Source organism: Carassius carassius, chromosome 14 (assembly GCF_963082965.1).
Source record: "Carassius carassius chromosome 14, fCarCar2.1, whole genome shotgun sequence".
In the NCBI taxonomy this organism is placed as follows: domain Eukaryota; kingdom Metazoa; phylum Chordata; class Actinopteri; order Cypriniformes; family Cyprinidae; genus Carassius; species Carassius carassius.
In genome coordinates this window covers 20,292,422-20,312,767 of record NC_081768.1, presented here as the reverse complement: position 1 = coordinate 20,312,767, position 20,346 = coordinate 20,292,422, and the positions used below count along the sequence as shown (strand labels likewise).

The 20,346-nt window shown below is 37.4% G+C and overlaps 3 protein-coding genes, 1 long non-coding RNA gene and 1 pseudogene across 12 annotated transcripts; 3 read left to right on the top strand and 2 right to left on the bottom strand.

Moving 5' to 3' along the window:
• LOC132157285 (heterogeneous nuclear ribonucleoprotein H3-like) lies at positions 1-4,541 on the bottom strand. Of its 8 annotated transcripts, none has more exons than XM_059566564.1 (10): positions 4,442-4,541; positions 3,522-3,631; positions 3,268-3,423; positions 2,680-2,823; positions 2,124-2,262; positions 1,444-1,634; positions 719-924; positions 476-611; positions 322-378; positions 1-200 (listed from the first exon to the last, which is right to left on the bottom strand). In XM_059566564.1, the coding sequence occupies exons 2-10, from the start codon at positions 3,607-3,609 to the stop codon at positions 130-132; spliced, it is 1,188 nt and encodes a 395-aa protein (XP_059422547.1). In that variant the 5' UTR covers positions 3,610-3,631; positions 4,442-4,541; the 3' UTR covers positions 1-129. The 8 variants fall into 8 exon arrangements, with proteins under 8 accessions (XP_059422547.1, XP_059422549.1, XP_059422550.1 ...); XM_059566566.1 differs by having other exon boundaries at positions 3,268-3,408; XM_059566567.1 differs by having other exon boundaries at positions 3,268-3,372.
• A 1,766-nt stretch (positions 4,542-6,307) lies between these two features.
• Positions 6,308-10,439, top strand: LOC132157281 (phenazine biosynthesis-like domain-containing protein). Its single transcript, XM_059566558.1, has 9 exons — positions 6,308-6,462; positions 7,892-7,988; positions 8,073-8,171; positions 8,255-8,364; positions 8,482-8,511; positions 8,596-8,684; positions 8,916-9,091; positions 9,947-10,009; positions 10,169-10,439. Exons 1-9 carry the CDS (start codon positions 6,379-6,381, stop codon positions 10,279-10,281), a joined length of 861 nt encoding a protein of 286 aa, XP_059422541.1. The 5' UTR covers positions 6,308-6,378; the 3' UTR covers positions 10,282-10,439.
• A 103-nt stretch (positions 10,440-10,542) lies between these two features.
• Positions 10,543-19,780, top strand: pbld (phenazine biosynthesis like protein domain containing). 2 transcript variants are annotated; one of them, XM_059566557.1, is made up of 10 exons: positions 10,543-10,559; positions 13,407-13,438; positions 16,830-16,926; positions 17,065-17,163; positions 18,042-18,151; positions 18,260-18,289; positions 18,382-18,470; positions 18,735-18,910; positions 19,032-19,094; positions 19,307-19,780. In XM_059566557.1, the coding sequence occupies exons 3-10, from the start codon at positions 16,869-16,871 to the stop codon at positions 19,417-19,419; spliced, it is 738 nt and encodes a 245-aa protein (XP_059422540.1). In that variant the 5' UTR covers positions 10,543-10,559; positions 13,407-13,438; positions 16,830-16,868; the 3' UTR covers positions 19,420-19,780. The 2 variants fall into 2 exon arrangements, with proteins under 2 accessions (XP_059422540.1, XP_059422539.1); XM_059566556.1 differs by lacking the exons at positions 10,543-10,559; positions 13,407-13,438 and adding an exon at positions 16,517-16,705.
• Positions 11,388-14,573, top strand: LOC132157598 (phenazine biosynthesis-like domain-containing protein; annotated as a pseudogene).
• On the bottom strand, positions 19,772-20,228 carry LOC132157282 (uncharacterized). The gene is made up of 2 exons (XR_009437531.1): positions 20,102-20,228; positions 19,772-19,895 (listed from the first exon to the last, which is right to left on the bottom strand). It is a non-coding gene; the product is annotated as an uncharacterized LOC132157282 (long non-coding RNA).
• Positions 20,229-20,346: the final 118 nt, after the last annotated feature.

Here is a 20,346-nt window from a genome sequence, read left to right as displayed (position 1 = left end):
TTTTCTTCAATCCTGCAAAATAGTTTGGGCATATTTCATAGGAACATGTGAAAACATTTTCATATAAAAAGACCTTCCAAGCTGGAAGTTCCAACTTTGGGTTTAAAAGTGCATGATTTGTAAGCATCCTCAATACATCCCCCTTTGTCCACTTCGAGAGCCCATACCAGCAGAGTTGCTATAGAAACCTCCTCCGCGGCCTGTAGTGTTTTCTTTCCCCAAAACAAAAGACTTAGATTTGAATGCTGTCTTCACACCTTCTCACCCATACACTTCAACAAAACTATTACACGAGAACAATCTCCACGCAGTCATACTAACCCATTTCGGACAGCCCACTTGAAGTTGAATTCAGGAAAAGCTCAATGTAACGATGCTCTGCAGGGAGGAAAACGGTGCAAGGATAAATGTGATATTGAAAATAATTAGGACAGCGGTACAGTTTGACTAAGAGAGAGGTTTGGAGACAACTTACGCATATGATTCTTGTCTTTTGACATGACAGATACAGCATCTTCGTGAGATCCGAACTCAACGTCTGCCTCTCCTGTAGACTTTCCATTAGGTCCTACATCAATGTGCACCCTCACAGGAAGGAAAGGGGCAAAGAACTGAAAAAGAAATGAAACACTCACACAAGGGCAATAATACTTCACTGTAAAACAAAATATTGTAAGAATATATCCACAAGAAATGACAAAACTGTGGTGTTTCTTACATGTGCGATGTCTGCCTCTGAAGCGCGGAACGGTAGGCCTCTCATGTGCACAAAATGGCCACTGTGAAAGCCTGAGTTTGACTCGCTGCTGTAGCCTTGACCCCCCATTTTTCCTCTTCCTCTATCATCTCGCACACGCTCTTCAAACATGCCATTACCAAAGCAGTAGTTGTTAAAGCCATTGTAGTTGTCAAACCCGCCATATCCTTAAAAAGGAGAGTCAAGTTAATCTTCTTTAACATCACTTCCAGTCAGTGATGCACTGTTTAAAAGTTTGTGATCAGTAATTTTATTTTATTTTTTGAAGGAAAGCTTACCTAAGCATTTATTTGATCAAAAATAAAGTAGCAATATTGTCAAATTTTATTGCCAATACTTCAGTCTTCAGAGTCACATGACCCTTCAGAAATTATTCTAATATGCAGATTTGCAGCTCAAGAAATTTTTTTTTTTTTTTTTTTTTTGGAACGGGTAAAACATTTTTTACGATTATTTGATGAATCAGCTTTTATTTAAAAATATAAATCTTTTGTAACTTTTGATCAATTCAATGCACCTTCACAGTTTAAAAAGACCCATTTCCATTTTAAAAATATTCCGTCTGAGCCCAAACTTTCGAACAGTGTGCACATAGCCATTCAAACCCAGTGATTATTTAATAATCAGTTAGTTAATAAATAAAAGATTAGTTAATAAAGCTACAAAGCACTATTAAAGTAGCATACCACTGCTGTAACCTCCTCCGCTGCGCATCTGGTCCAGGACAGCACCTCCCCTTCCAGGCCCGGGCCCAAAGAAGCCTCCGCGTCCCATCATGGGTCTGTCGTATGGACTAGGCCTCTGTCCCATCATCCTCCGGGGTACTTCATAGTATGCACGCATTTCATTTCGGCTGCTTTTGAATATTTCTATGTACCTGAGTTTATTTTGAAATGCAACAAGTTAATAAACGTACAGGCTGCTGAATGTTTAACAGCAATGAGGAAGATTTCAGGGAGGACAGTATTTGGGGCCCACTATCTAAATTCATTATGGCATCACAATAACTGACAGTTTATTGCCAGTTACTGACCAGAGGGTGAAGTGGTAAGTGTTTGAAATTCTGCCCAGTCATAACATTTAACTGTATCTAAAGGCCAATTTCAGACAGAAACAGAATTTTTAAGTATTGCTAAGTGCCAGTTCATTAAAAGGCTCCTTTGCTTCTGCAGTATGTTACCCAACGATATATGAAATCATATTTCAGCCTATTTTTTGTCCCCTCATGACAATGTAATGTAAAATTGTAAATTTCAAGTGTAATAACATGATCATACCAACTTTTTCCAGAGCAGAAAGATGCATGACCCCCCCACCCCACATTTAGAGATAGCATTAGCACCCAGCCCAGTCCTGCCGGCCCCACCTGTGCCCTATTCTTTCCTTGTGTTTCCCCAGAGCCTTTTCTGCTATCTCCTTTGAGGCAAACTGCACGAAGGCTTCCCCTGTGCTCCTCCCCTGGTAGTCCATCGGCAATGTTATCCCATTTGGCACGATTTTCAACCCTTTAACCCAAGGACAAATAACCCCACATGGGGAGACATGTTAAAGAGCCGCAACATTCTCATCTGCAGAAAATAATTTGAGCCCTCCCCCCCCAACTGAGCCCCTAAATCAATACCTATGTCAGACAAAAACCCTAGAGCAAACCACAAAGGATAAATCCATGAAATTAAAATCAAGAAAAATTATAGCACAGCCACATCTGTGACGCTGGCGACATATAAATGTTAAATACAACCAAAACATGCTAAATAATCTGCTGAATATATAAAAAGGAAAAACCTTCAAAATGTGATCTAACTATATAAAGACATAAAAAAGAACTGACAAAAAAAAATGTAAGTTTTTAAAAAAAAAAAAAAGATGTCCTAGCATTATCTGCAAGTCTAGGAGGAGTTGAAGTGGAACAATAGATGTACCTGAAAAGAACTGTAAAATTTCTTCTTTACTGCAGCCGAAAGGCAGTCCTCTTAGACGCAGCATACATCCGCTGCAGCTGTCATAGTCTGTGGGACCAGAGCGTTTCAGCACCCAATCCATCTCACTACGGTTCGACTTGAACACTGTGGAAGCATCAAGAGGCAGGCAATCAATTATTTTATATTTTAACAAACAAATGTATAAACATATCAACTTGTGCTATTTAAGTCTGCATGAAACAGTCATGTTTTCTTTCCTATAGTGATGCATATCTGAGTAAAGTGACTTCTCGAAAAGGAAAAAAGAAACAGGACAGAAAAAAGGACAGGACCTAATTTTGTACAACCGAAATTGACTTAATCATTGTCATTTTCTAATTGTTGCAATTGTGAGAAGAGGGGGAATGTTAATGTTTTTGATTACAAGGGCACGTGAATTTAATTACTTTTAAAGAATTAAAAGACAAAAACTCATACTGGTTTTGGAAGTGGAGGGTGAGTAAAAGACGACAATTAAAATTTCTGGGTGAACTATTCCTTTAAATACCATAATGACCATAATTTTCTACATTGTGTACAGGAATGTACCTTCGATGTAACGATGACCCATGTATTTACGATCTTTTGCCAAAGCCCTTTTAATGTCCGCTGATGTCTTCAGCTCCACAAACGCCTCTCCATTCGGCCTTCCCTCTTTGGAGAAGGTAAAACACACCCCATTCACTTTCCCTATAATGTCACAATCTGTAAGTTAAAAAAAGGCAAATCACATCTGCAGCTCCTTTTCTGTAAACTCACACAGAGCGCTACAAAAGATGCTTTCAGTTTGAGAGTTTACATACCAGAGAAAAAGGAGGCCACTTCCTCTTGTGTGCATGACCAAGGCAAACCACGGATCCGTACCACATATCCTTCATCATTATGAGACATGTTTACCTTGACAGGACTGTATCTGAAAACCAAATTAATGTAACACATATGCTGTGCCTCATATTAGGCTTCTTTTTTTTTTTGTCTTGACGACCTTGGCAGTGTATCAAAACCAGTAAGTGCCTACCTAGACAGCACTGTGTTCGATCAAAATAGTTTGTAGTGTTTTCTTTGAAGTGGCAGTGCATCAAACCCAGGAAGATGCCTACCGGTAACGTTACTTAGAATTTCTGGGCATTTCAGGAAAGTACGTATGAAGCCCAAAAAATGCTATCCAGGTAGGAATGTCAATAATTTTGAGACACAGCCATGTTGTCAAGAGCCAGAGGCTTCCTTTAAGAGAGAAAAAGACAAACAATAATGACATTTCACACAAACGCAACGTTTTGGTGTAACGTTAGTAACAATAGTGACAAGCTTGCCTTGCACCTTATATTAAACGTAAATTTAAGTTAGATAACGTTTGCTAGCTAGACAACCACTACCGGTAGGTCAAAACACGGGAGGGTTTTAAACTTGAGACCGAGCTAACATGGTACATGTTATATATAGCATCTGGAAAATATGTCGTCATGTGTCATGAGGTCGGTCATGTGTCTAACAAACCGACAACCGAAACCGATTAACTTTATACACAACGACTGTAACATTAGCGAGATATTCTTCTGACAGGAATCAACGACAGACAAGTTGACAGTTTCTAGAACATAAAACAGCACTTCAGCGGTCCAAAGTACACAAAATATATTCACCATTGCGTGTAAATTATCAGCTTATAATAAAAAGTTAAAAACGAAGAAATATATACATGAATAGCGAATAGCTTTCTCACTGTCAAGCGCCGTCCTCTCAGGTAACCCTGAACGATAGTCAAGTAACGTTAGTCCAGGGGCGAAGTCTCGCGAGATCGCGGTCGGTCAGAGGACACTGAGCTCGCTCTGGCTCCCTGCAGGCGCACCGAACGGTCTGAGGTGTGAGCCGAGGCTCCAAGCGTGTGGGGTGCATGCAGAGGCGTCATGCATTCATGATCTTTGAGGGGGCACATTTGGGGGGGGGTCATTCTACGAAAGCACTGTATAACTGATATAGGCATATTTATTTATTTATTTTTCCTTTTTATTCAAAACAATTCCAAACATGCTTAATATATCAAGAAATATCTCGTTTCTCAAATATGTGTAGGTAAACGCATTTTGCACCTTTATAGATTGTTATTTGATCAATATATGGAAATGTAGTGTAATCTATTAACTACACATAAAAACCCGATTTTATACTTAAGTGCCATATCATGCCATAAAATATTTTTAATACGACTGAATTTGCATTTAATGTAAATTTTAATAACAGCATTGTAAGTTACTTATTTTAACACTTTCATTTTACAGAGAGTAAAGAACATTTACATTATCAAAAAACATTTTCATTCAGTCTAGCCAGAGTTCAGGCACTCTCAAAAACTCCCATTAAAATAACTGAAGCACTTTACATTATGAAACGAATATCTTACTTACATTCGTACGCACATCTGCACTTTTTGTTGTTTCTGATGAGAGAATTCGCTAAATAATTCAGTCAGCGAGCAAGTGAACAAAACACAGCGTTTCAGTGATGACTCTTCTGGACATCTCTGATTGGCCATTGCATCCATAAGCGCAACAGAATCGTTTCTGATTGGTTATCATGAATTGTTGTACGAACGCGTCTGTCTCTGGCTCAGCGCCAGCCAGCGAACGCAGATTTGAATTTAGAAGCTGATGCTGTGCACTGAACGATCTAATCACACCGCTGTGATTGTATCAAATATATAAAAAATATTACTCGGCAATTTTTTTTGTCGTTTGGAAGCTGCATTTAAAATCCACTTGGCTCAGAAATCTGAGGCGGCACGTGCCCCCTCACTTCGAATGGGCATGACGCCCCTGGGTGCATGCATCACGGAACAGTCATCATCAAACTTAGTCACTAGGCTTATACTTAATCCAGTATAATACTGCATTGTGGCACATTATTACGCTCCAGACACATAAAGGGCCATATGTATTACTGCGAGAGACTATCTGCAGTTCTGTACAAACAAATAACGGTACAGCTATGGGAAGAGTTAGAACTCCCACTTCGATTTCTCCCTCCTACATAAGTCATGAAGAAAATAATTTTTTTTAGTAATGTACATTTTTCAGTTTTTGACTGTGTTGACAGTGGAAAAATTCAACAGTGCAACAATGCAGAATAATATCAATATTGCAACTGATTACAAATTAACAAGTGTCGTTTAACTATGTCGCTACTAACGGTTTAATTAATTATTTGATACAATGCACTTATTATGTACAAACATTTTACTTCGTATTCATATTTTAAAAAGGTAACACTTTATTTTAAAGTGTCCTTGTTACATGTACTTTCTATAATAATAATAATGCATAATTACATGCAAGTAACCCAAGACCAAACCCAAATCCTAACTCTAACTATATAGTAAGTACATGTGGTTAATTAATATTACACAGTACTTAAATGTATAATTACACTGTAACAAGGATACATTAAAATAGTGTAAAAAATAAATAAATAAATAAATAGGCTATTGGCATGTAATTACAATGAATTTGTGTAATCATATTTATAATTACGTGTTGCCTGTAACTTTAAAAAGGGGGTTACACTACTGGGTCAGTTTCAGCAAGCCTCAAAGCAGCACTGTACTGTGACTTGCTAAATGTCACGCTATACTTGTTACAGCTGTTTAACTCTAGAGTAGAAGCAATGGAGATTCCAATATTTACTGTTGATTCTTTTACTAATTTGCCATACAAAGGTAATCCTGCTGCAGTATGTCTTATAGAGAATGTAAGTATTACACTTTTTCTTTTACATTTCTGATTTTTTAAACTAGTGCTGTCAAAATTAGTGCATTAACGCATGCAATTAATTTTTCCAGTTCAACAGCATAAAAACTTTGCATGTTTGTTAGTATTTGTTATATATGAGTCAGATTTAAGAACATGTCTGTGAAATACAGTACTTTTCAAAACTGTCATGGAGCTTTCCATTACTGTCCTCCTCATCTAACATACCCCATTCAACTTGTCAGTTAATTAAAACTTTAGGTTAATTAAAACTTTCATTGAAACTTTAGGACCTGAATCATGCCAGAAAAGGTAAAGAGTTGTGCTCCCCACAAGTATATGTCTCTGCAGGAAAGTAATAGGAGTTACTAGATCAGTGGGCGAGGCCAAAACAGAGGGCCATTACCCGATTGGCCCACTTCATAGTGACGGTATGTTTAGGGGTGGGGTCAGGTAAGGGGAATCTTTTTCATTGCATGATTTAGAAACATGCAGCAGTTTGAAAACACCCACAAAGTCAGAACTGCCCACTTTTGCTCTGCAGAGACCTCATTGTCATATGGAAGGCCGTTAGAGCGGAAACATGTGATACTAACGTTTTAACACGTAATTGCGGCTTAACACTTAATTTACTTATTAACTCACAATTTACACGTTAATACGTAAATGCACAGTAACTCATAATTGCTTGCGAACGTGATGTGTTAACGCGTTAGTACCACATGTTTTGGCCCTAATGGCCTTCCATATTCTATAGTCTCGAGTTGTGAGAAAATAGATGCATGCCAGATCCGCATCAAGTTGCAGAGCCAGTAAAGTAATAGCAGCCAACAACCTAATAACCCAGCTGCTGTGATGTCCACAAAGAACAAAAGAAAAAAGAGAAAGGTGTTTTTTAGATTTTAGTGTTTGATAGCCTAACTTTAGTCATTTTCTGTATTTTTCCTACCTGCTTAAGGGTACAGGTAGCTAAATAAGACATTTATTATAATTGGTTTATGTGAAGATTGTTTTACATTCACTTTAATTAGAATTATTTTTTTTTTAATTGTTAAAATTGTTAGCTCTCAATTACGTATACTAATGTTTAGTGGCTATAGTCAATGGTTAAATATTAGGGGGGAAATTCTATTTCATAGAGACATCAGTAGTAGTATTGGTATCAGTGATACTCGCCTTCAATAAAAAAAAAAAAAATAGATGCCACTAAACAAATATTAAAACACTGTATTAATCTTGTTTTTACATTAATTTGAAGATTACATGTGAAATTATTGAATGTACATTTAAAAACCTTAATGTTAGGAGGGATTAATTGCGAAAATGTGCAATTGTATTATTATTATTTTTAATAAGTTGACAGCACTCATTTAAATATTTAAGCAGCTATAAAGATCAGAATGTGAAATGTTTCTCTGTAATACATTTAGGAGCTGAGAGATGATCTTTATCAGAGCATTGCAGCTGAGATGAATTTATCAGACACTGCTTTCATAACAAGACGGAATTCTATGGATTTTTCCTCAGGTATTCTGCTGCTGAGATGAATGTTGAGATATTCAAACAACTCTGATTTACATTTCTGCTTTTGGTTTTGATATATCTTAAAAGGTGCAAGGTTTGGATTACGCTGGTTTACTCCCACATGTGAGATGCCACTTTGTGGACATGCGACACTGGCCTCAGCAGCAGTGCTCTTTTACATGAAAAGTAAGAAACACTTGTTCTTACATTAATCTTTTACCAAAGACAATGGACTGTGGCTATTCTAAAAGCACAATATCATCACACAGAAAATGTAAACCCTGTACTGGTTTTTGAGACGATGCGTGGAGAGCTATATGTGCGTCAGCATGAAGAATCTCTTATAATGGACTTTCCCTTAAACAAACCGAACCCCCAGGTATGACCAAAACACACATCGTAGATGCTTTCTTCAACAAAATTCATAGTCTCTCATGATTAATCAAGTAATGTTTTTCAGTCAGAATTTAGTGCGTTTTGTATGTTTTATTTGCAGGATCAACATGAATTCAAGGATCTTTTGAAAGTAAGTTAGCCAGTGAGTACTTTAACATTATGTTAGGTTTTTAAAATGACATATGGAAACACAAGCTTTTATGTGCATTTTCAGGCTGTAGTAGGAGATGTACCCATTCAGGATGTGTGCTACAATCCATCCACAAGGAACCTGATGATTCGTCTTACTGACACATGTAACAGGTACTGCTGGACATCCAGAGGCTGAATATAACAAGGAAGAAAATAATATTGAGGATGGCATTGCATTAGAATTTATGCATAGAATTTATTGCAAATTTTAAATCAAATACTTTTTAAAGCAACATATAGTCACACAATAATTAATAGTATGTTGGTAATATTGTCCAAAATGGCCATTTATTTTTGTATCTAGATCATCATGCAAGGTTGTTGACTGTTTATTGTTGGCAGATCTGAACTTACATCTTTGAAGCCTGAAGCAAAATCTCTGCTGAAAAATGAATATACTGGGAAAATTAATGGTGTCATTGTTACAATGAAAGGAGATTCAACTGCACAACCTGGATATGACTTCTATTCCCGTTACTTTTCTCCTTGGTTAGGGGTCCTTGAAGATCCAGTCTGTGGTGAGCTGAAATGATCACATCATTTTCAAAATGCAGCAAATTACAATACCTGAAGAGAAATCTGTAGAAGCTTCCTCATGTGAAGGCCATGAATTCAAATGGAAATGCACAATAAGGTTGGGGGGCGGGGGGGGGGGGGGGGGTCAAATTAATGCATTTGTTAGCCAGTGAGGTTTCATATTTAAAGCTGTGGCGTGAGAAAGCAAACTGTGGGCTGTTAAATGATTAGAAAAGCGGTTATTAAAGTCCAAAACCTGACTTGAAATAACCTAACAAAGCAGTCAGGGCTAAAGTGGTTCTATAAACGACAATTTAAGTTCACGCAATCATACTAATTTGATCCTGGTTCAGTGAATCTAGATAATTTGATGTGCACACTATTCCTAAGCAGCATTTAATAGTCAATCATGACTGAATGTTACCCGTCCGGTTTAACCTGACGGAATACATTACCTGCGAGTGAGAGTTCTCCTAGACTTGGTGCTGTCCTTTTGCCCCGTGTGACTGCTATATTTTGTTATTTTGATTAGAAAATCCTTGAGTGTCCTAGAATAGAAGCAGTTAAAGTTTGAAAGTATACATACAGTACAATATCCATATGCATGTCATTTCAATGCTATGGCCTTTGTGTGTATAATATTTAAAGATGGCTATCTTGTCAGAGTGTTAATTTCAACATCATCTAGTATGGCTCAGTTTGAGTAGTACAGCACTATTTTAGTTTTCATTCAGTATCTATTTTAAGAGCTATCGGTTGATTATCGGTATGAGCAAGTGTGGTCCAGCCTAGCTATTGGTAAAATCCACTATGACTTTGTTTCTTGCTTTAAAAGACTTAATAATTATTTCTCAAAGGGTCTGCGCATACAGTTCTTGCTGGCTACTGGTCTGAAAAGCTGAACAAAAAGAAAATGTTGGGTAAAGACCTTTTCTTTCTATTTATCCCCTTCACTAAGGAATCAAAAGGACCCATTCGTTCACATTAATGATTTAATTAAATAGTTTTCATATAAAAACTTACAAAACTTTAAATAAAATGCATAATAAGGTTCTATTCTCTCCTATTTGTTTTCCCAGCATACCAGTGCTCCAGTCGTGGGGGAGAGTTGGGGCTGGAGATCAGGGATGATGGTCGACTCAACATCATTGGTCAGGCACAGATCATTCTCCAGGGAACTCTTAAAATCTAGACAACCTGCAAAACCTTTTTACTGAATTTGATAATAGCTTAATGGAAATAAGTCAATTTTCTTTCTTAAAGATCTACAAACTGATGTTTTGTTCAATGAATGGACAAATGTGGTTACTTGCATGCCAAAATACAATAAAAATGTTTGGTTTTTAAAAATCTGTAGATCTTAATTGATGTTTTATAAATTTTATTAAAGAATATTAATGAAATTGTCTATTTTACAGCCATAAGGAGAAACTGAAGCAAGAGATCTCATTTACAAGAAAATACCAATAGGTAAAAATGCAACAAACAACATGGTGATGGATATGACAATATCCATGTACAGGTGCATCTAAAAAAATTAGAATGTCGTGGAAATTATTTATTTATTTCAGTAATTCAACTCAAATTGTGAAACTTGTGTATTAAATAAATTCAATGCACACAGACTGAAGTAGTTTAAGTCTTTGGTTCTTTTAAATGTGATGAATTTTGGCTCATATTTAACAAAAACCCACCAATTCACCATCTCAACAAATTCGAATACTTCATAAGACCAATAAAAAATTTGTTTTAGTGAAATGTTGGCCTCCTGGAAAGTATGTTAATTTAATGCACATGAACTCAATACTTGGTAGGGGCTCCTTTTGCTTTAATTACTGCCTCATTCGGCGTGGCAGGGAGGTGATCAGTTTGTGGCACTGCTTAGGTGGTATGGAAGCCCAGAATTCTTTGACAGTGGCCTTCAGCTCATCTGCATTTTTTTATCTTGTTTCTAATTTTCCTCGACAATACCTCATAGCTTCTCTGTGGGTTTTAGGTCTGGTAAGTTTGCTGGCCAGTCAAGCACACCAACACCATGATCATTTAACCAACTTTTGGTGGTTTTGGCAGTGTGGGCAGGTACCATTAGCCTGACTACGTCAGAGTTCGTACTTCCGCTCAATTTCAGTTCGCTTCTGTACTCAGTCTGAGATAGCAAACCATCTCCCAGTTTTCTTCCGGCTCTAAAACAGCTGGCCAATCGACGAACAGAGGGCGGGCTAAGAGCCGTGATGTAGACGCTAAGCGCCAAATTTAGGATCGTAGTTTAGGTTAGGGAAATCGAAAACGACAGCGGACATGGAGAAATGGGATGCTATTCGCAGTGTTTGTTTCACAATTTGAATGGAGGTGATGTTGTGGCCCTACTCGCGACAGGTTTTGGGGAAAGTTTAATTTATTAACTGTTACCGATCATCAGCGAGAAACTGGGGAGGCCAAAGTCTGGCAAGGTGATAATTGTGATTGTTTCCCCCTTGGTTGCTCTCATGCAGGATCAGGTAAAAAGGGGCAGCAAAACTTGCTCCATGGTTTTGTTTTCGCAGCATTCCTGTGTTTACAGTGGAAGTTTGTGGCGGCTGAGCTGGCAAATAACACACGTCATAACCAAACATTATGTAATTGGCTTACGGGTAACCAATGATTTTAAACTTAAGACAAGCGCCCCTCCACGAGAAAGTAAACGCTTGTCGATTATGCCCTTCCAGACTCTGTCTACGAAGCAAAGCGCTATAAGCTATGAGCTTCTCCACCCTTCCTCTAGACTCTAGGACCTTGGATTCTAAATGAAATACAAAACTCGCTCTCATCTGAAAAGAGAACTTTGGACCAATGGGCAACAGTCCAGTTCTTCTTCTCCTTAGCCCAGGTAAGATGCCTTTGACGTTGTCTGTGGTTCAGCAAATTTCTTGACACGTCTGTGTGTGGTGGCTCTTGATGCCTTGACCCCAGCCTCAGTCCATTCCTCGTGAAGTTCACTCAAATTCTTGAATAGATTTTGCTTGACAATCCTCATAAGGCTGCAGTTCTCTCGATTGGTTGTGCATCTTTTTATTCCACACTTTTTCCTTCCACTCAACCTTCTGTTAACATGCTTGGATACAGCACTCTGTGAACAGCAAGCTTCTTTGGCAATGAATGTTTGTGGCTTACCCTCCTTGTGAAGGGTGTCAATGATTGTCTTTTGGACAACTGTCAGATCAGCAGTCTTCCCCATGATTGTGTAGCCTAGTGAACCAAACTGACAGACCATTTTGAAGGCTCGGGAAACCTTTGCATGTGTTTTGAGTTGATTAGTTGATTGGCATGTCACCATATTCTAATTTGTAAAGATGGTGAATTGGTGGGTTTTTGTTAAATGTGAGCCAAAATCATCACAATTAAAAGAACCAAAGACTACTTCAGTCTGTGTGCACTGAAATTATTTAATACACAAGTTTCACAAAATTGAGTTTAATTACTGAAATAAATTAACCTTTCCACGACATTCTAATTTAATAAGATACACCTGCATATATATCCATATCCATTTGGTATTGGCGGAATAGATCTTCTTTACTGCTGCTCAATTGTTGTTGTTGGTTATTGCTGTAGTTGTAGTTTATTGCTGCTGCTGCTGCTGCTGCTGCTGCTGCTGCTGCAAGCAAGTACAGGGCTTGCTACTGCCAGTGCAAATGGCAATACAGTGCTGTGAGTATCTAAAACATACTACTGCTGCACATAAAATTACCTGTAGCAGATCTACACAGGTGGAGCTGAGGAAGGTAGAGGGTTTCAGAGAAACTCTGAAAGTGTGCTGCAAGAATCTCAAGTGAATGCAAGCCAGACATATAAATGCAAGGCTGTAAGCTCATTGGCTGCATATGCAACATGAACCAGTCAGCTTGTGTCAAGACGTTTATTTCACTGAATATTATCAGTTATGTTAACAACCCATCAGCCTGTGCCATCCACAGTTTCATGACTTAACTAAATATATACACAAACAAACACACACACACTCACACACACACACACACACACGTATATACATACATATATATATATAAAAAATAATAAATTACCATTATTATATCTTCCACTATTTTACAGATCACATCAGTACAAAGTCAGCCTAAAAAGACATTTCGAAATCTTTGAGTCTGTACTTTTAAAGCTAAAGTGAGCTGCTATGTCATTAAGGTCAAAGTCTAACTTGATCTCAAATACAGCTCTAAAAATACTTAAAAGGTACTAGAAAAAACCCTAGAGCTGAACAGCTGTAATCAATGGAAATTCCAATATTTACTGTTGATGCTTTTACCAATGTGCCTTTTAAAGGTAATCCTGCTGCAGTATGTCTCATAGAGAATGTAAGTATTACACTACATAGGACAGTCTTCTATATATGTGATCTACACAGTGTATAAATATTTTAAAATTAAGTTAAATTTTAGTAGGAGATGTACCCATTCAGGATGTGTGCTACAATCCAACCACAAGGAACCTGATGATTCGTCTTGCTGACACATGTAACAGGTACTGCTGGACATCCAGAGGCATTTCTGAAAATAAGGTTATTGACTGTTTGTTGTTGGCAGATCTGAACTTACATATTTGAAGCCTGAAGCAGAAGCCCTGCTGAAAAATGAATATACTGGGAAAATTAATGGTGTCATTGTTAAAATGAAGGGAGCTTCAACTGCACAACCTGGATATGACTTCTATTCCCGTTTCTTTGCACATTGGTTAGGGGTCCTTGAAGATCCAGTCTGTGGTGAGCTGAAATGATCACATAATTCTCAAAATGCAACAAATTACAATACATGAAGAGAAATCTGTAGAAGCTTCCTCGTGTGAATAAAGCTATGAATTCAAATAGGTTAGAAATAGAAATGCACAATTATAGTCACCATACATTTCATATTCATATGAATACTCTTTATGATTTAAAAGACTAATAATTATTTCTCAAAGGGTCTGCGCATACAGTTCTTGCTGCCTACTGGTCTGAAAAGCTGAACAAAAAGAAAATGTTGGGTAAAAGCCTTTCTTTCTTTTTTACCTTCACTAAAGAATCAAAGGACCCATTAGTTCACATAAATTAGTTGATTAAATAGTTTTCTCTATTAAAAAAAAATATTGCACAATTTTCTCCTATTTGTTTTCCCAGCATACCAGTGCTCCAGTCGTGGGGGAGAGTTGGGGCTGGAGATCAGGGATGATGGTCGACTCAACATCGTTGGTCAGGCACAGATCATTCTCCAGGGAACTCTTAAAATCTAGACAACCTGCAAAACCTTTTTACTGAATGTGATAATAGCTTAATGGAAATAAGTCAATTTTCTTTCTTAAAGATCTACAAACTGATGTTTTGTTCAATGAATGGACAAATGTGGTTACTTGCATGCCAAAATACAATAAAATATTTGGTTTCAAAAGTCTGTAGATCTAAATGGATGTTTTATACATTTTATTGCAGAATATTAATAAAATTCTCTCTCTCTCTCTCTCTCTCTCTCTCTCTCTATATATATATATATATATGTATAAAAGGGCTGGGCACATTAAGCATTATTGCGTTAACTCATAAATTAATGCTGACAATTATTTTTATAGTGCATTAATGCAGTTATTATTATTATTATTAAATTGAAAGTTTGTGGTTTATTTTTTTGAGTAGTTTGGGACACATCAACATACGGCCCTCTCACAATATAGGCCTATTGCTTTACAGATCTATCACTTTTGCCACTCAGAAATGTTCAGAAATTTATCAGAAATTCATTGCTCCGAACAGGGGCACTGCACAAGATCCCGGGCCCTATGCATAGGCAGTCCTAATGCCCCCCCCCCCCCCCCCTGAAAATATATATTCCAGACTTTTCAAGGGCCCTTTCTTGCTTTGGGGCACTGGTAATCAGTACTGGTTTTACCCCCAGTCCGACGCCCCTGGCTCCGACACTGCATGCATACGGTGCTCTGCCCCACCTCTTCAAACCGATTCAAACAAACTGGGCTTTGGTGGTCAAACCTATTCGGGCACGGTTACTCACACTAGGCGTTTTGAACCGTGCCCGAGGGCGTTTGACCCCAAAAGCCCAGTTCGTTTGACTAGTGTGGTCGCTCGTGCCACTCTCGGGTGCGGTTCTTTCAACTGTCCCAGGCACGGTGGCTCTGGTGGGCCAGAGCACGTTTCTGTTGGGCTCGCGTGAGGTACGCTTGTAGTGTGAACACTAACAACACCAGAGCACAGAACAAATACCATTTTTTGTGCGCAACTGTCATCATGAGCGCAAACAAATTCTATTACACTACACATTTCAATTAATTTAATTCAATGAAGTATATTTACATTTATAATGGCTCTATATTGATGAACAGGAAATTTACGAGTAAAGCTGGAAATAATTTCATTAACGTCAGCTGCCTCCGTAATTCTGATACATACAAGAAAATCAATGCACGGCATAAATTATAAAATAATTATTAAGCAGAATATTAGCAAAAGTGTTTTTCTCCGTTCTCTCATACTTCATGTATGTATAATCATTAAAATTAAAAGAAATAAAAATTTGATATATATTAGTCTGTGTGTAATGAATGAATATAATATAGAAGTTTCACTTTTTGAATGGAATTAGTGAAATAAATCAACTTTTTGATGATATTCTAATTATATGACCAGCACCTATATAAGCATGCTCCGGCCTGGAGTGTTTAGTGTAAATATGAGTGCAGGCCAGCAGGGGGAGGGGGGTAATGCAGAACCTGATTTTACCAAGGGGGTAATCGCACTCTGGCTCGGTTCAAGGCAGCCGTGTCTAGTGAAAGAAAGATTGCCTGGAAAGTAGCCTACATTGTTATTCTCCCCCCTCCTACAAACATGAGCCTCTCTACCCACCGCACCTGCACTCACCCATCAAGTGTTGTCCTGCGATAGTGTTGGGCTCTACTCTGAAAGTGCCTTTTATGCTTATGATCAAGGCTCTTACATTGATGTTTAAGTTGAGATTTAAAATAAATATTTTAAGTGCTACTATGTAAAAAGAATACTGCTGTATAAAAAACACCTTATTTGTATAAAGTCTTTGCAAACGTTATTGCACTTTTGTTTATATAGCAGTACTTTTATTATTTACTTTTTATAAAGCAGTACCAAATGTGCAATACTGTACTTTTTAATGCATTATTGAATGTAGTGCATAATGCAATTAATCACGTTTTTTTATTTATATATATATATATATATATATATATATATATATATATATATATATATATATATATATATATATATTGTAATCGTTGGCCAGCACTGATATATGTATAAATAATTTATCATTATCTCCTCCACTCTATTTTACAGATCACATCAGTACAAAGTCAGTCTAAAAAAGATATTTTGAAATCTTGAGCCTGTACCTTTAAAGCTAAAGTGAGCTGCTATGTCATCAAGGTCAAAGTCTAATTTTATCTCAACTACAGCTCTACAGATACTTAAAAGGTGCAAGAATAAAAACCTAGGAAAACCTAGAGCTGAACAGCTGTAATCAATGGAAATTCCAATATTTACCGTTGATGCTTTTACCAATGTGCCTTTTAAAGGTAATCCTGCTGCAATATGTCTCATGGAGAATGTAAGTATTACACTATATAGGACAGTCTTCTATACATGTTATCTACGGTGTATAGATAATTTATTCAAAATATATGTGCTAGAACTGTATAATATTATAATATTTTTTACTGTAATACAATTAGGAGCTGAGAGATGATCTTTATCAGAGCATTGCAGCTGAGATGAATTTATCAGAGACTGCTTTCATCACAAAAGGGAATTCTGTGGATTTTTCTTCAGGTGTGACTAACATGTGTCTGCTTTAGTACTGATACGTACCTTTTAGTATTTACAATAGTTCCACTTGGTTAGCTATATCTTTCTGTAATATCCACAAAAAAAAAAACTGTTGTAAAATTATTTCATGTATTTTGAAAGGTGCAAGGTTTGGATTACGCTGGTTTACTCCCAAAAATGAGATCCCACTTTGTGGACATGGGACACTGGCCTCAGCAGCAGTGCTCTTTTACATAAAAAGTAAGAAACACTTGTTCTTACATCAATCTTTAACCAATGGACTGTGGCTGTTCTTAAAGGGGTTATATGATGTGATTTCAGGTTTTCCTCTCTTTGGAGTGTTACAAGCTCTTGGTGAATTAAGTAGATCTGTAAAGTTGTAAAGACTAAAGTCTCAAATCCAAAGAGATATTCTTTATCAAAGTTAAGACTCTGCCACGCCCCCCATAAAACGGCTCATTCTAACACACCCCACATGTCTACGTCATGATGTGGAAATATTTGTGTAATGCCGCCCAGATGTTCACGCAAAGAAAGAAGGCATGGTTTCAGTAACCGCAGTTAGTGTTGAAGCAGTCATGTCAGGAAGATGCTGTGTGTATCTAGACGAATGGCACATCGCGCATATGTGTGTGTGTGTGTGTGTGTGTGTGTGTGTGTGTGTGTGTGTGTGTGAGAGAGAGAGAGAGAGAGAGACAGCCGTCTGTGGCTTGTCTATTGCAAACACATACGAGCTTCATCACTGTGTCTGTCACGCCACTCTGTTCCCCTTTTGGGCTTGAACTGATGGTTAAACTAAGGACATTGTTAACTGTCTTTACATTTATTTTGAAAGATGAAGCTTGCGATTATGGAAAGGGGCGTAACATTTCATACGAGTGCTTGCGGTGTTTGGCCAATCACAATGCATTGGGTCAGTTGGCCAATCAGAGCAGACTGCTCTTGTCAGAAGGACTTTGTAGAAAACAGTGTGTTTGAGAGAGGCGGGGCATAGAGGACCTACAGTAATTTTTTTTTTTACATTAAAGCATGTCAACATATTACACCAAATACACAAAATAATGATCTTTTAAAAAAAGCATCAAATGACCACTTTAAAGCACAATATCATCACACAGAAAACGTCAACCCTGTACTGGTTTTTGAGACGATGCGTGGAGAGCTATATGTGCGTCAGCATGAAGAATCTCTTATAATGGACTTTCCCTTAAACAAACCGAACCCCCAGGTATGACCAAAACACACCTCGTAGATGCTTTCTTCAACAAAACTCAGTCTCTCATGATCAATCAAGTAGTTGTCTGAATTTATTAAGCTTTGTTTGCGTTATTAACAGGACCAACATGAAATCAAGGATCTTTTAAAGGTAACATTGCCATGTGCCAATTCTGGTTTTAGTATGACAAGTAGAAACAAATTTTTATTATTTATTTTCTTCATTTTGTTTTACATTTTCAGGCTGCTGTAGGAGACTTACCCATTCAGGATGTGTGTTACTGTCCAACCACAAAGAAACTGATGGTTCGTCTGGCTGATGCTTGTGACAGGTTTGATGCTGGACTTTTCTTAGGCATTTCTTAAAAATAAAATTTCTATTGATGATGACAATGTGTTTAATTATGGGCAAAAGGAAAACAGCTTTGCAGAGACAAATTAATCATCTATTGCAAATGTTATGTGAGGTACATTAAAAAATAAAAAATAAAACTTTAGTACAACATTCAGTCAGAGAACAAATAATTGTCAATATACTACCTATTTACAATGGTATTTACCCTTTCATTCTGCAGTGTTAACTTAATTGTTGGCAGGTCTGAACTTGTGTCTCTGAGGCCAGAGGCAGAGTCTCTTCTAAGAAATGAAACCACTGGTAAGATTAGAAGTCTTATCATTACACTGAAAGGAGCAGAGAGCACTCAGTCTGGATATGACTTTTACTCCCGTGTCTTCGCTCCATGGGTTGGGGTCCCTGAAGATCCAGTCACTGGTGAGAAGATCATTTAAAATCTGTTTGAAATGTGTATCATGTAAACTAAAACCATTCACATGCTGAGAAATCAATGCTCACTGGCAATCAAAGCATCATAATACAACTTCATTTCTTAAAGGGTCTGCACATACAGTCCTTGCTGGCTACTGGTCTGAAAAGCTGAACAAAAAGAAAATGTTGGGTAAAGACCTCCTTATCCATCCCTGCATCATGCCATCATACACACATTGGAATAAAATGCATCAGAATCCACATTAAAACAAAAGTTAACATGATCAAATAAACTAGTTTAAAAGCAAATGTGTAAGGATGAGTAACATGGTTTCTGATGACATGAACCAAGGCTCTTGGCACAGAATAAAGCATTTACCTCTGCAATATTTGTTTTTGCAGCTTACCAGTGCTCCAGTCGAGGAGGCGAGGTAAAGCTGGAGATTAGAAATGATGGTAGACTGGACATCATTGGTCAGGCACAGATCATTCTTCAGGGAACTCTTAAAATCTAGACAAACTAAGGTGTAAAGTATTGAGTAAAAGTAATTAATTACTGTACTTGCATATCTTTTCAGATACTTTGTGGTTTTACTGTGTCAGAGCTATTAGCAACTTTTACTCTCTGTCTTTACTCTACTCAACTACATATGAAATGAGTGTCGCAGTTATACACATTACATTTTGCATGGCACCTAGCTTTTCTGCAGCAGTTTATTTCTGCTACAAAAGACAAGGTACTGCGTACTACAGGGCACTGGAGGTACTATATGACATGATGACTGCAGCCAGCAATAAAGCCGAACCCAGCACATGCAGTGCAAGCGTTGATTTCTTAATTCTGCTCAACATTATATGTGAAGAATTTTTTTTTTGCAATTTTGGTATGCTCAATTTTATTTTGGCTTTAGAAAATAATTGCGATTGCTCTCCTCACAAATAAACTATTTTGTGTTACATGTTCTCTGTGCTTTGTCTTGAACTTTTGTCACTCCCTGTCTCATGTGTTGTTTGTAGTCAGTTTGTTGTCAATTTGTTCATGGTTTCCACTTGATTAGTCTCCCCAAGTGTGTCTTGTTAGGCCCCCGTGTATATATGGCCCCCCATGTTTCTTTAGTTCCTTGTGAGTTGTTGAATGTAATGTTTGTCTGTTTGTTCATCATTCCATTATTTATTCCCTGTGGTTTTTGGTTTAACAGAAGTACCGTTAAAATCAAATACTCCCAAATAAGTTGTTTTGGAATTGACATGTAAGATGTAGTGGACTAATTTTCACTGTACGTTATCTGTACTTTTACTCAAGTATGGGTTTCAGATAATCTTTACACCTCTGGACACAGTTGTGGTTTTGATGGAAATCGAGTGCATTTAATTGCTATTTAAATTAATGTGTAGGTGCAAGTCATGTGTCATTTAATAAAATCCAAGTACACATACCTGCA

Coding starts and splice junctions, on each gene's coding strand:
- LOC132157285 (XM_059566562.1), bottom strand. CDS start 3,657: ATGTGTTACATTAATTTGGTTTTCAGATACAGTCCTGTCAAGGTAAAC. Junction 1,635..2,123: donor AAGGAAAGAATAGGGCACAG/GTGGGGCCGGCA, acceptor AAATAAACTCAG/GTACATAGAAATATTCAAAA. Junction 201..321: donor AAGTGGGCTGTCCGAAATGG/GTTAGTATGACT, acceptor AAAACACTACAG/GCCGCGGAGGAGGTTTCTAT.
- LOC132157281 (XM_059566558.1), top strand. CDS start 6,379: ATGGAGATTCCAATATTTACTGTTGATTCTTTTACTAATTTGCCATAC. Junction 7,989..8,072: donor TTCTATGGATTTTTCCTCAG/GTATTCTGCTGC, acceptor ATATCTTAAAAG/GTGCAAGGTTTGGATTACGC. Junction 9,092..9,946: donor CCTTGAAGATCCAGTCTGTG/GTGAGCTGAAAT, acceptor TATTTCTCAAAG/GGTCTGCGCATACAGTTCTT.
- pbld (XM_059566556.1), top strand. CDS start 16,622: ATGGAAATTCCAATATTTACCGTTGATGCTTTTACCAATGTGCCTTTT. Junction 18,152..18,259: donor TAAACAAACCGAACCCCCAG/GTATGACCAAAA, acceptor CGTTATTAACAG/GACCAACATGAAATCAAGGA. Junction 18,471..18,734: donor CTGGCTGATGCTTGTGACAG/GTTTGATGCTGG, acceptor AATTGTTGGCAG/GTCTGAACTTGTGTCTCTGA.